This window comes from Diaphorina citri, unplaced genomic scaffold (genome assembly GCF_000475195.1).
Source record: "Diaphorina citri unplaced genomic scaffold, Diaci psyllid genome assembly version 1.1 scaffold1415, whole genome shotgun sequence".
NCBI classification, from domain to species: Eukaryota; Metazoa; Arthropoda; class Insecta; order Hemiptera; family Psyllidae; genus Diaphorina; species Diaphorina citri.
This window is the reverse complement of record NW_007378841.1, coordinates 42,556-56,835: the sequence shown is the minus strand read 5'-3', so window position 1 is coordinate 56,835 and position 14,280 is coordinate 42,556. Positions and strand designations below refer to the sequence as shown.

Below are 14,280 nucleotides of genomic sequence, written 5' to 3'. Positions count from 1 at the left end.
AATAGTAATAATGATAGATGGAGAGAAGATTACTGAAACCAATATTATTAAATTTGTAATCCCCATCGCGAGGTATCCACTTTAAGACTCCACTTAGCCCCGTGGGGAAAAACGTGCGTTTACCTTCGGGATTTTCGTTTATAATTAGGGATTAGTCGAAAATAGAGGGGATTAAGTTGAGAGAATTTCCCCGATAAATCCCTCTTCCCCTTTCCCAATTTGGGAAATATTGGAATTTTCAATATTGTAGATATTTCCACACCTGTCTGGAGTTTCCCTTGTTAGGTTTTTGTGTTGCAAAGTTGCAAAAGGTGAGTCTTGACTTAACAAACTTTTTTGTTGAAAATATAGAATGTACGTTTCTTTTTCCGGGAAATCTTGGCGTCTTTTTTGGGGGGTAAAAATTGTCCATAGCGTAAGTGGGAATGGAAACATAGCCCTGTTTCCATTCCTACCTACGTACCTACAATCTACATATCAGTATGTTCCAAGATCTAATTTGTACTTGAATCTCTTCATGCCAGCCTAGGTAGCTGGGGGGGTAGGGCGTCTGCTTTGTAAGCGCTAGGTCGCAGGATCGAAGAATTACTGTGATAATAATTTTGTTTAGTTTAATTTTCTGAATTTCTACCTGTGTACAAATTATCTCATTTTTGAAACCGAGTTTTATAAAAATTTGTTTTGAGTAGACTTTTGGGTTTTGTTAAAACGGATCTAGATATCTAATTACATACCTACGTATAAGAAGGTTCCTGATAATTGTTGATAACTTTTTGGTTTTGGTGTGTACTTTTACTTCAATAAGTTTGAACTTTCTCTTTATTTTCATTACAATTTTATAATCATCTACCTTATCCTTAGACCCCACCAACAGTTGCTACAAAACTTTTTTCCTTCATTCGCTTTCCAATCTTCGTTTTCCTTTACCTAAATCGCCACAAGTAGCATCCTAAAACTGGCTCCAGTGCTTTTTTCCAAACTAATTTCATAATGGATATTTTCACACTTACTCCAACTTCTCCTATGTATATCACCTACAATTTTTCTTCAATGGGATCTTCTTCCAAAGGTCAATAGAATATGTTCCTTCTCTTTTGCTCTCTCTCTCTCTCTCTTCCTCTCTATTGGGAGATGTTCTTCATTCGCTTTCCAATCTTCGTTTTCCTTTACCTAAATCGCCACAAGTAGCATCCTAAAACTGGCTCCAGTGCTTTTTTCCAAACTTATTTCATAATGGATATTCTCACACTTACTCCAACTTCTCCTATATAACCTACAATTTTTCTTTCATGGGATCTTCTTGCAAAGGTCAATAGAATACGTTCCTTCTCTTTTGCTCTCTCTCTTCCTCTCTCTCTCTCTCTTTATTGGGAGATGTCCATGTTCCCAAGGATTACTTTCAAAGATCCTCTTAACCAGTCCCTAAATATTTCCTCAGAAGTTTCCCGGCACAAAGACAAACACTGCCAGGTGGTCTAAAGATAAGGTAGAGCCATGTACATTAACCGCTTAATATTTTCGGTCGAACTGATTCTAATTCTTGATTCCTCTTTTTCTGTCTCTTCTTTTTCTAGCTTAATCCACCTTCCCTACCGTAACATGTACACAATGACTGTAAAAAACCTTCACACCTACCCCCCTAACAACTCATCCCGACTGACGATACTTTCTATGAAAGGACGACTGAAAGCCACCCCTGAAAAAAAGGGAAATATCGACCCTATGGACATCTGAAAACTATGGACCCTTGTGACGGACCCTACCAGCAAGTGAGCGATACGGGCAGAGAATTTATTTTCCAAGGAAATAAAGTTCTTGGATTTAATTCGTGACTGAAACCCCATACCAACTTACAGACCTGACGATTTTTTATTTATTTGTATAGAAAATTTGTTTGCTTACAATTGAATCTATTCCAAAATAATTGATAGAATCAAGGAATCTCGTAGAACTTGGCTTAGCGCACTATCGTGTACTCAGGTAAATTGGAAAACAGGATTTCGGGGGGAAAAAGCAAATGAACAAATGAGTTCAAAAGCTATTCCACACAATTTTCCACAAGCCTTTTTCGGGCTTTTTGTAAGCTTTCAAAATCGGCTCTTCTCTTCCTAATTGCTCCCTAATCCTGTTCTAAAGATTGGCGCCATTTAGTCTAGGACCTAGGATTCACACAATACGATTAGGGCTCGGGACACTCAATTTTGGGCTGGACGCGCGGAAAAATTCGATGAATTTTCCGACCTCAGTATTCCATACCTCGGCTGGGATTGAACCCACGCCCTCCTGTTTACCAGGCGAGCGCCTTGACCACTACACCACCGAGGCAGGTAGAGGAAACTTCAAACCCTGAGAGAGGTTTGGTAGAGGGAACTGTAACTGCCAAGGTCATCCAGTCGTTCCGAGAACGAAACTTATCTCTTTTGGATAAAATCCGCCCTGGATGGGAATCACACCTGCGACCTAGCACTTACGAGGCAAACACGCTACCCTCCAAGCTAACTAGACGGGCTAGGGTTCACTATGTTCAACTCCTTTATTTGCCTGAGTACATACCTACATGCCAAGAAAATAATTTGTTTGAAAACTAAAGGTAAGTAGGTATCAGTATCAATATATTATACGTAAAAGGATTATCCTATTCGGGCAGGATAAACACGGTATATTCTATTCCATTACCTATACGTAAAAGGATTATCCTATTATACGTAAAAGGATTATCCTAATCTAGCACGCTAAGGAATTACTCTTGAGAGAAAGTTGATTAGCGGTGCATATTGGATGTCTCAGTTTGGTTTTATCATTCTACACAGTAATCATCTCCACACACAGAACTGCATACAGGATGGTATCAGAATTTAATCTCAGTTGAAAAAAAAGAGTCTTTAGTGAAGGGGCTTTTACCCACGTTTCGGCGACAAGCTACTCACCTAAACCTAATGACTGTAACTTCATTGCACCCAGACTGGATGGGGCGAGGAAAAGCCAGGTACTCGATTGCCGCCATGGTCACACATCAAATCAAATATTTTATTTAATGTATATCAATATAGGTTATTGTTTACATCAGGATACTAACCATGCCTAACTTTACTGAACAAGTCTGACATGTAACAAGTGATCCATTGGGAACTTCAACGTGCTCTTGTCACCGACTAGACATGTTTTTGAAGGAGCACAATTTTGAATCAGGATGCACAAAAATAGGTCAGTCAGCATTATGTTTTGAAGGCTAACGGTTCAGCACTCTTATCACGAATTTTATTGAAGTGCCGTCACAATATTTGGGAGTACCTACAATACCTATAAAATTATAAATCGGTTTGTCTGAATCACCCAGTATTAGAATTTTATGTGTCAAGTTTAGTTAGAACTGACGTGTCGTCAAAATTTTACTGAGAAATTTAATTTCTCTTTCGCTCACGTTTTATGTCCGCCATATTGTCAACACTCACGTCTCTCTCTCTCCCTCTCTCTCTCTTGTCATCGTCTCCTCCTCCCCCGTCCTCAACAATGCCGCCACGGGGCGCCAAGCCGACGCTTCCGCCGCCCAAATCGTAGCAGCACCGGCGGCAATTGACGCGCCCGCCGTTCCGTCCGGCCCAGCTGCGACGCAGCCAGCCCAAGCATCACCGGCTGCCTCTCCTGCTGACGAAGACGAAGACGACGACGATGACGAAGACGACGATGACGTCGGCATTGAGGACATCACGGACGATGACGATGATGACGATGACGAGGATGAAGAGAACGAAGCGTCCAGCGATGATGAGGAAGATGATGACGATGATGAAGACTACTTCGAGAGATTCTTCGACGACATCCTGGGAGGTAATTATCCGTTGAATCTTTTCTCTAACGGGCCCGAGTTGGGAGCGCCTAGTCTTGGGCTGGACGCGAGGAAAAAGTCGCTGAAATTTCCGACCTCTTCTCCGAATAGTGAAGTGGCCAATGGTGGAGTGCCGGTTGGTCAAACGTATCCGAATCCGTTGCCTTTGGATTGGCGCCATTTAGTCTAGGACCTAGGATTCACACAATACGATTAGGGCTCGGGACACTCAATTTTGGGCTGGACGCGCGGAAAAAGTCGATGAATTTTCCGACCTCATCTCCGAATGATGTGTTGACCAATGGTGGAGTGCCGAGTGGTAAAAAAAAAAAAAAAAAAAAAAACAAGAATCGACCCTATGAAAAATATATGGACAATATTTTTTTAGGAAATTTATATCGGATCGAAAGCGCCAGTTGGCTTAAATGACATCACAATATTCCATTAAGAAATTTACTTTGGGAGTTTACGTAATAAAAACTATAATTCTTAGTATCGACTGTCGACCCCCAAATGGGGAAAGTCGCTCACGGGAGATCCCCAGACTTCTCCCACGATTAGTCCGATCTGTCTGGTTACATGAAGGAGAAAGTACAGAGATTTGGTTACTTTCCAACCACTCTCATTGGTGCACTCTCCGCCGAGGTTGTATAGTCGTGAAGCTAGCCCAGACAGTCTATAATTCTATTACAGTGATTTTTATTCTCCTAAAACCAGTGATTTTTTACTACTTAGTGGCCAAACAGTTGAAGTTGATTTTTGAGGAAAAACTGAATCTTTTTTTTTTTTTAAACTTCTCCATACCTTCTTCCTCAAATATGTCCAGCTATGTCTAAGAAAGACGACTTTCACTCGTCCTCTGCAGGCTTCGGCTTAGAACTTTCATTTTTTTTTTTCTAACATACCCAGAAAGTGACGTCATGTTATTATAGCTCCAGGGCACTGGTCATATTAATGGATTTTTTTATGATTAGTAAACATCTCACGTCCCTATTGATTTTATATTTTTATTATTATTTTATTGAATGGATAGTTAGGTTTCTATGTATTCGAATAGTGTTGTGTTTTCACTGTTTTCTATTTACCAAAACAAGAACCACCGTTAAATTTAATGGTTTATTTACTTTTAAACAAACGTTAGATTAGCTAGGTGTAGAACCAGTTTCATTCCATGTAATATTGTCATCATATTTTTAATTCCTTCCTTATTTCTGTCTTTATTTTCTTTCATAATTTCTTTCTTTTTTTGAGGGACAACCTCCTTTTATAAAAGTACATCCCAGGGGATTAAAAAACTCCAAATGTTTTTAGTTTCCCTTCTTCAAATGTTTGTCATTTTTTCCGATCCAGAAATGGTCTAGTTTCTATTAGAGATAGTCACTAAGAAAACCAGTTTCAATTCCTTTTTTTTAAAAAAAAGATATTCTACCTTAGATTCCTTTACAGTACCTATTATTAAGAATGTTCAGTTTGTTAACATGCAACCATCAGTATAGTGAAAGTTGAGTCGACATTCCTTCGTGAGAACTTGTGATCATATTAAATCTCTGTAGCTCGGACGGTAACTTTCACAAAATAAGTAAATAAAAATATCAAAAAACGTAGCAACCCCTGGAGCCAAACATCTACTGACAGTCCGGGGCTCTGAAAGACTCAGAAAACTTAGTCCCAATTAAATGGTTTTGATTAAAATAATCTTACTAATGGTATAGAAACATGAGGAGCTCTCTCAGAATAAAGGCCCAAGCGAGGCAATCATAGGTCCAATGAGGGCCAAAAATGTGATGTCCAAATGTCATTCAGTTGTTTAACATGTTTGCGAAATTTCACCAAAATTGGACAAACCGCTTGGGAGTTATGGTGAATGTTCTAAAAACAGCTTCTAGGGGACCCCGAAGGCCCTACTGGGCTCAAAATTTAAGAAAATTTCCATGTTTGAAATACTGCCGAGTGGTCAGATGTATCCGAATCCGTTGCCTTTAGATTGGCGCCATTTGGTCTAGGAGGTATCATCTATGGTTCACAGAATACTCTGACGAAATTCCTGTGTGCGGAGTCCAGTATGTAGGACTATTGCACCCCACAGGATACTCTTCTTAGACTAGGACTCTCAGAATGAAACTCTTTTGGACTGCGACTTTCAAAATCGTGAATTGACCTAGAAAATTGAAATTGAACATGACTCTTCTACTGATAAACCATAGAAACCATGACCTGAATATTTCCTTCTGTTAAGTCGCCCACCGATCCTTTAGTCATTTGAAAGTTACCCACCGAAATTTTTAGTAATTTTATGTATGTTCTTAATGGCACCAGGTACATTTTTCACATTCTTTTGTCAATCTTCCCACTCTCGTTTGTAGTGTTCCCTGAAATTTAGAGTTGTCGCCTCAGTAGGCAAGAGTATTGTCAACAATGTCTCACAAAACCGTTTGTTGTTCCTTAGAGTTTGTTTCGTTTGATCATATTAAATCTCTGTAGCTCGGACGGTAACTTTCACAAAATAAGTAAATAAAAATATCAAAAAACGTAGCAACCCCTGGAGCCGAATATCTTCTGACAGTCCGGGGCTCTGAAAGACTCAGAAAACTTAGTCCCAATTAAATGGTTTTGAAATAATCTTACTAATGGTATAGAAACATGAGGAGCTCTCTCAGGATAAAGGCCCATTTTCACATTCTTTTGTCAATCTTCCCACTGCCCACTCTCGTTTGTAGTGTTCCCTGAAATTTAGAGTTGTCGCCTCAGTAGGCAAAAGTATTGTCAACAATAAATTATGTCTCACAAAACCGTTTGCTGTTCCTCTATTGTCAAGTTCCTTAGAGTTTGTTTCGTTTGAAGCCCAAATTCAGCACTTTATTCGCATTCCATTCAGAAAATTCTTGGATCCTCAAACTGTATTCCTCAAAATTTATGTTCCTCAATGAAACACATTGCACGAGTTCCTCAGAGCCATTTGTATGATTTATCGAAATCCTCACAAAAACATAAGCCCTCGAGAATTCGCTCTTTATTAAAACTGTAGGTTTTATGTCTTTAAATTTTAGGTTTATTTCTTCTCTTAATGCCATTATCATTGAAAAAAGTTAGCGCATTACTTTTGTTTATTCAGAAGATTTATTTTCTGCTTTATTTATAAACTCACCCCACTCTCCTTCGAAGAAGTTTCTCAGGGCGCCTTTGTTTATAGCTATGTGCTATTTTAGTAACTAAATTTTTTTCTCTCTTTCAAAGTGTTCTTTTGAATCTTTTGATGATGCTTGTATAGACAGTTCAGAATCCTTTTTGTCTGGTCAGCTTTTGCTCTACACTGTCATGATGTTGTATTAGTGCTTCGTGCTTTGATATTGGGGTTTGCTTTCCACTGCTTTCCATTTATAGTTCCTCGTGTAATAGTCTCCTTCTTGTATTATAATTATTATCTCCCTGTTTTGAGCTGCTCTTTTTCATGTTTTTTATAAGAACACTTAATATGCTTTCATAGTTGCCTTTGTTTGTAGTATTAGTTTGTCTGTGTTTTTTGCTGTATGATTCTCAGTTGCAATAATCAATAATGATTTTTTTTTTCTTTTTTCGTAATTTTTAGACGAGTGATATTGGTTGTACCTAAGTACCTCTGATTTGTATTTTACCTATACCTACCGATCAGTAGTAAATAATTCATCTTTCGTTCTTCCAATTTCATTCAAACTCTCAGACTATTTATATTATTCTGTACGTACTTCATTCAATTTCCCGATCTTGTCATACAATTTTTTCCATGTTTTCATCAATTTCCAGTTTTGTTCAATTTCGTGATCTTGTCATCCGATTTTTCTCATAGTTTCATCGATTTCCATTTTTGTTCAATTTCGTGATCTTGTCATCCAATTTCTCATCAATTTCTAGTTTTGTTTCCACGTTAGATTCTTCGAAATCCTTTTCACATTGTTCGCTCCTTATCGCTTGAGAAATTTAATATTCGAGTGAAATTACCTGGAAATGAACGAAGAGAAAATGTCGTATTACACTCGGAAAAAGAAATGATGAAAGAGAGGAAGAGGAGAAGGAGAAGAGAAAGATTGGAAGAGAGAAGGAAGAGGGAAGGAGGGGAGAGAAATGGAAAATGAGGGGGAGAAAGATGCTTTTTCCTGCTTATTCAATCACGTTCTTACACACGACTAGACTGATGAGAACAAGAAAGACAGAAAGATAACGAAGAGGAAAAGACGGAATAGGTTCAAAAAAAGTCTAACAGATCGCAGCAGTGGTACCGAGAAGTTCATGTATCATATGTGATACGGTATGAACTTAAGGGTTAATATTTTCGGTCGAACTGATTCTAATTCTTGATTCCTCTTTTTCTGTCTCTTCTTTTTCTAGCTTAATCCACCTTCCCTACCGTAACATGTACACAATGACTGTAAAAAACCTTCACACCTACCCCTAACGACTCATCCCGACTGACGATACTTTCTATGAAAGGACGACCACCCCCTGAAAAGAGGGAAATATCGACCCTATGGACATCTGAAAACTATGGACCCTTAACGGACCCTACCAGCAAGTGAGCGATACGGGCAGAGAATTTATTTTCCAAGGAAATAAAGTTCTTGGATTTAATCCGTGACTGAAACCCCATACCAACTTACAGACCTGACGATTTTTTATTTATTTGTATAGACAATTTGTTTGCTTACAATTGAATCTATTCCAAAATAATTGATAGGATCAAGGAATCTCGTAGAACTTGGCCTAGCGCACTATCGTGTACTCAGGTAAATTGGAAAAAAGAATTTGGGGGGAAAGCAAATGAACAAATGAGTTCAAAAGCTATTCCACACAATTTTCCACAAGCCTTTTTCAGGCTTTTTGTAAGCTTTCAAAATCGGCTCTTCCTGATAAATTTGCTCCCTAATCCTATTCTGATCTTGTTTGAACTTTCAAATGGTGAAATACCTACATACCTTAGTCTCGTTTATGTGGATTCAATTGTGAGCAAACAAGCTTTTATCTAGCACTTGGATTTTGTGTTTGTACAGAGTAGAAAGTTACCGTAGATAATATCATTGTATCGTAGTTTTTATGGGCGTACACTATAAATATTTCCATCACTGTTTTAAATATTTTTATGTTATCATCAATATTTTCACCATCTGTTAGGGAGAGGAATAGTTCATATATCAGGCCTTGTTTACCTCCGTTTACCTTGTTGGCATTATTTGTAAAACCAAAGAGTTGTTTGCTAACCCTCTGTTGGCAACAACCGTATACGATATTTCAAGAAAACGTTTTATCTTTATTTTTAAAATTCCCAGACCCATTTTCTTTGCAAATTGGAAAGAAATGGATTTCCTCTTGCCATCAGAATAATTTAATTCATATTTTCATTATTCAATACCCCTTGTTTGGATAGTTTGAAGGATTTAACTAATTTCCAAACTATCCACTCTTAATGGTGCCATATTCTGGGCGATTTTATCAATAATTCTTTAATAACTTTTCAGCAAAATAGGAAGGCCTCGCCGCCCAGTCTCTCGACTACTCGGCCGCCGAAAACCCGTCCGGCCCGGGCGCCTCCCCCGCCGGTGAGCAAGACCCCCCAGCCTACCCCGACGATTCTCACACGGTGACGCTGCTTAGCTCGCCGCCTGAGATAGACTCCCTACCCGCGGGCAACTCGGTCGCTGCCCCGACAAACTCGATCGAGCCCGCGAACGACGATGATGAGGAAAATGATGATGACGATGACGATGATGATGAGGATGATGATGACGATGTTGAAGCTAAGAGATCACGTGAGTGGACAATGCCCTCCGCACTCTAAAAACGCTTAACATTGCACTCTAAAAACGCTTGACTGGCAGTCTAAGACGCTTGAATATCGCACTCTAAAAACGCTTGACATTGCATATCGCTTTATTAACACACATCCCTTCAAATTCACGCTCTAAAACTCTTTGAAATCATAATCTAAAACGCACACTAAAATCTCTGTACCTAGTGCTTTCGCACTAAAACAGACACTAGATCCTGGAAATTCTCCGCTTTATGAACACACATTAACACTAAGCCCTATCCAGGTTCTTTCCTTTTGATTCCCAGAACTTTTAGAGCAAGGTTGATATACCTATTTAACCGGGTGACTTTATTTGAAAAGGTTTCCATTCGTAAAAATCAAAATCAAGATGATTTCTCCTTACTACAGAGAGCTTTGGATATCCACCGAGTATCTATACCTACTCAATCACTCAAACTTCGGATACCTACCTATCTACCTACTCTGAAGTCCAAGCACTCTAAGCAAACAATTCTAATCAGATTTTCTAATCAGGGCAGTCGGAACTTTTTTCTCTCGTCAAAAGTTTTCCCCCTTTTTTTCAACCCTCGATATTTAAATTGCAAATTAGTTTGGGGAAACTTTATACGTTTTTTTCTCCTACCGAATATTTCAAAATTCAAAATCTCTCGGAAGGAGACTAAAAAAAAAAAAAAAAAAACTAAAAAACGCTTCAGTACTGCACTCTAAAAACGCTTGACTGGCAGTCTAAAACCACTTGACATCGCACAACACACACTAAAACCTCTGTACTACTTTTGCACTAAAACAGACACTAGATTCTGGAATTTCTCGCTTTATTAACACACATCCCTTCAAATCGCAGACTAAAACAGTCTAAAAATCATGATGCTTCTAATCCTAACAAAATTCAGAGTGATCATAGAAAATAATCCTGTCCTGGATCAGGCTGTACTAATAATATCACAGGGTTCACCCAGAGTCCAAAGCCCTAGATACCTAAGCCCTACTTAGGTTCTTCCCTTTTGATTCCCAGAAGTTTTAGAGGAAGGTTGATATACCTATTTAACCGGATGACTTTATTTGAAAAGGTTTCCATTCGTTAAAATCAAGATGATTTCTCCTTACTACAGAGAGCTTCGGATATCCAACGAGTATCTATACCTACTCAATCACTCAAACTTTGGATACCTACCTTTCTACCTACTCTAAAGTCCAAGCACTCTAAGCAAACAATTCTAATCAGATTTTCTAATCAGAGCAGTCTAAACTTTTTTCTCTCGTCAAAAGTTTCCCCCTTTTTTTCAACCCTCGATATTTAAATTGCAAATTAGTTTGGGAAAACTTTATACGTTTTTTCTCCTACCTAATATTTCAAAATTAAAAATCTCTCGGAAGGAGAGTAAAAAAAAGCTTCCAACTTTCGACTTGTGAATAAAACATTTTTGTAATGAACTAAGTAATTAAAACCAGCTCAAACGTCAAGATCGATTTAAACTTTTGAAAGCTCGGAGGCGTGGATACCTACCTAGATTCTAACAAGTGGAGCTTTTCAGATTTGAGACAAGAGCTCACGAGGAATAATGTCAAACAATGGTACGTTCTTTGAGACTTTGATTGAAATTAAATTAAATTTGGAGAAAAAAACTCGTGTGAAAAACATACCTTTTGATCGACCCCCCCTCAATCTTCCTGCTGGTGCGGTGAAGTTCTAACGGTGTCCTCCACATTTCTAACTTCAAAATCATTGCCAAATTTTAATCCTTAGGAACCAGCGCTGGTCCTCCAGACCTAACCTTTTCCGGTGTTTTACGACTGGATGCCCTTCGTACTCAACCTTTGCTTCATTTCTTTAGCAAGGGAAATTTCAGGCTGGTATCCTCCCTGTTAAAGGTCCCTCAGCCAGACTTCGCTGGTATCCTCGATGTTCAATGTCCCCCAGCCAAACTAAGCTGGTCTACTCCCTGTTTGAAGTCCCTCCGCCAGACAAAAAACAACAGAACACTAGTGCAAATCACAACTTACCTATGCTACTACTAACCCCGTTCTAACACTGCACCAATGTACAAATCACTCACCACCTTTTCAATATGGCGGATCCAAAATCTCCTGAGGACCCGTGATTTACCTAACAGAAAAGCAACTAACCTCATCTCTTAGCTTTAACTAACGCTTGTTTATAATGCCATATTTTGATTGTGGGTTGAATACAGTGAGTCAAAGGCCTTTTTTTCTTCAGCTAACCAAGTAACAAGCCTGGAGGAATAGTCTGCTGAGGCCGACTCCATTTGGTTTGACGTACATTTAACCAAGAAATTTCAAACCTTTTTTTTACGTAAGGATTTCCAGAAAGGTAAGTGATCTGAGGTAAGTTATTGCTTAAGATTTTTACCTATTTACTATTTAGAAAGGTAGGTATCTAGAACTAGGTATTAAAAACCTAGCTTATTTACCTAATCCAGTGGTTCGTAAAATTATATTGATAAAAGACGAACTTGGGTAGGTAATTGTCTGGTAAAGTCAAAGAAGTGACCTTAATTTAGGTAGGCACTTAAAATTACCTAGATAGAACTACCTACATCCTTAAGCTTTTAACGTAAAATCCTGAATAGGAACCTACAAACATACACTGTATAATCATCTAAATCTAAAATAAAAAGACCTAGATCGATACCAGCAACCAATAAATTTAAATCCAAACTAGTCATACAGTCCATATGGAATCCAAAGTATAGTGATAACAAAGTCATACCAATTCCAAACTATACTGATACCAAATCTAAAGTAGGTAAAACCAAACGCACGACTGTGGTACCGTGCCACAAAGCTGAGAAAACAACGGGACCGCGGAGTTCTGGTATTCTGGGAGACCTCAAACCACACCTGTGTGACGTCACGATGAAGGTCACAGAAGCTTGCCAGGTCGTTGGACTAGAAAGCCGTGACCTTCTTATTTCCGAAGCTCGGGGAGTGTGGGTCAAGGTTATGCGCGCTCGAGAGAGGATCAGAAGGAAACGGGTGACTTGTCACCTTCTTCGGTGTAGAGAAGAGTTTGATTTCTTCAGACTACTTTAGAGAGTGGTGTAAAAAGTAAATCAATTGGGTATTCGGAATGGAACCTCTGTGGAATACTAAAATGGTTTGAATGGTTTCCTCGTATCAAACATGGCTTGAGAGGAAATTAATTTATTACAGGAGGTACCTAACATTACATTAGGTAGAAAGTTAGCTTGCAGGGTGGCACGCTTGCCTTGCAAGCGCTAGGTCGCGGGTTCAATTCCCACCCGGGCCCAACTTTGTCCTAAACAGATAGGAAGTGAGGGAAGGCAGTAGAAAGAGAGTAGAAATGAACAGAGAAAGAAATAAGGATAGTGGAAGAAATAAGAGAGAAAGAGCTGAACTTAGCAACTGTATATAGGTAGGTACCTCTACCTACTAAAGGTAACAGATGTTAACTGAATTGCAAGATTCAGTCCTTATTATTATTATTAGTATTTAGTTTCACATAGGTACCTACATACAGAGATAGGCGTACCTACTACCTACATAGGTACATACATACATAATTTAATAAAGTTTCAACTTGGAGCAATTAAAACTTTGCCTCAGATAACCCGCGCAGCGGCTTGATAAGTGGAAATGAATTTATAGCGGCGGTTGTAGAAGGTACTTTGAAGTTGCGAAAGCGATTCCGATGTAGGTAGGTAGTAGGCACAATCTTTAGAAATGATAAATTACCTAGGTTCCTATAGGTAACCTTATTCAGTTGGTAATTAACGAATTCACAAACCACTGCACTTAAAATCGAGCATTTTAGGTTCATAACTTTTTTTATTTATTTAAGTTTATTTACAGAGGGAAAACAATTTTTAGTCTATTTTTTTTTTTTTTTAATTTATTTTTTGTAGCTTTTTATTTCATATTTCTTCAACTCTTTTTGGAATAATTTTTTACTAATAGGTAAGTCGTGATCATTTTCTGTCCACCCTTCTCCCTAACTACCGCCATTATGTCCCCTCCTAACCAGGTGCTCTTCATGCCAACCCCATCAGCGTTCCTCAGACCTACATCTACAAGTACAACCGCTTCGTGGACTCCATCCTGGCCCGTGTCAACAAGGTAAGGACGACCCACCTCTGTGGCCGAGTGGAACTGACTCTCAATCTGGAGGTGCTGGGTTCGAATCCCGGCCAGGGCGGAAATTTTGTAACCGACCTTTGATGTAAAAGAAGCACCGCTTTGCAATACTTCAAGCTAGGGTATTGCAAAGCGGTGCTGAGGTATAATATTTGACCAAAAAAAAAAAAAAAAAAAGTTAGTCCATTGTCGGTAGTAGGTACATCGCCAGCTCTACAACCTCATGTTGACATGAACTTTGGCCTTCTGCGCAAGCGTAGATGAATGAAAAACATTAAGTTTGATGAGGGGAACTGTGGTCTCAGCGGAGGTCTTATCGTCCTGAAATCAAGGTAGACAGAACCCTCCAAGCAATTTAGACTGGCAAATTAAGATGTTTGATAGAGGAAACTGTAATAAGTAATAATATTTACTCAGGTCAGGACCCCCGAACCGGAGGGACTTGACCATTGTCCCATTCAGGATTCAGGTAACCTCAAGTGAGCCACTGTTATTGTCTGTGGCTTGACAGGGCTGGTTTTGTCTCAGTTTAACGTCC

The 14,280-nt window shown here is 38.9% G+C and overlaps 2 protein-coding genes across 3 annotated transcripts in view; both read left to right on the top strand.

Moving 5' to 3' along the window:
• Nucleotides 1-8,371, top strand: part of LOC108253243 (nucleolin-like) — a 22,890-nt gene extending 14,519 nt beyond the window's left edge. The window contains exons 3-4 of one of the 2 annotated variants that reach the window (XM_026828375.1): nt 3,480-3,828; nt 8,189-8,371. In XM_026828375.1, the coding sequence (XP_026684176.1) occupies nt 3,480-3,828; nt 8,189-8,193 (354 nt within the window). In that variant the 3' untranslated portion in view covers nt 8,194-8,371. The remainder of the gene's footprint in view (nt 1-3,479; nt 3,829-8,188) is intronic. The other variant, XM_026828376.1, reaches the window with a different exon arrangement.
• On the top strand, nt 8,223-14,280 carry LOC113470153 (trigger factor-like). The gene is made up of 3 exons (XM_026828379.1): nt 8,223-8,228; nt 9,321-9,603; nt 13,633-14,280. The coding sequence occupies exons 1-3, from the start codon at nt 8,223-8,225 to the stop codon at nt 13,824-13,826; spliced, it is 483 nt and encodes a 160-aa protein (XP_026684180.1). The 3' UTR covers nt 13,827-14,280.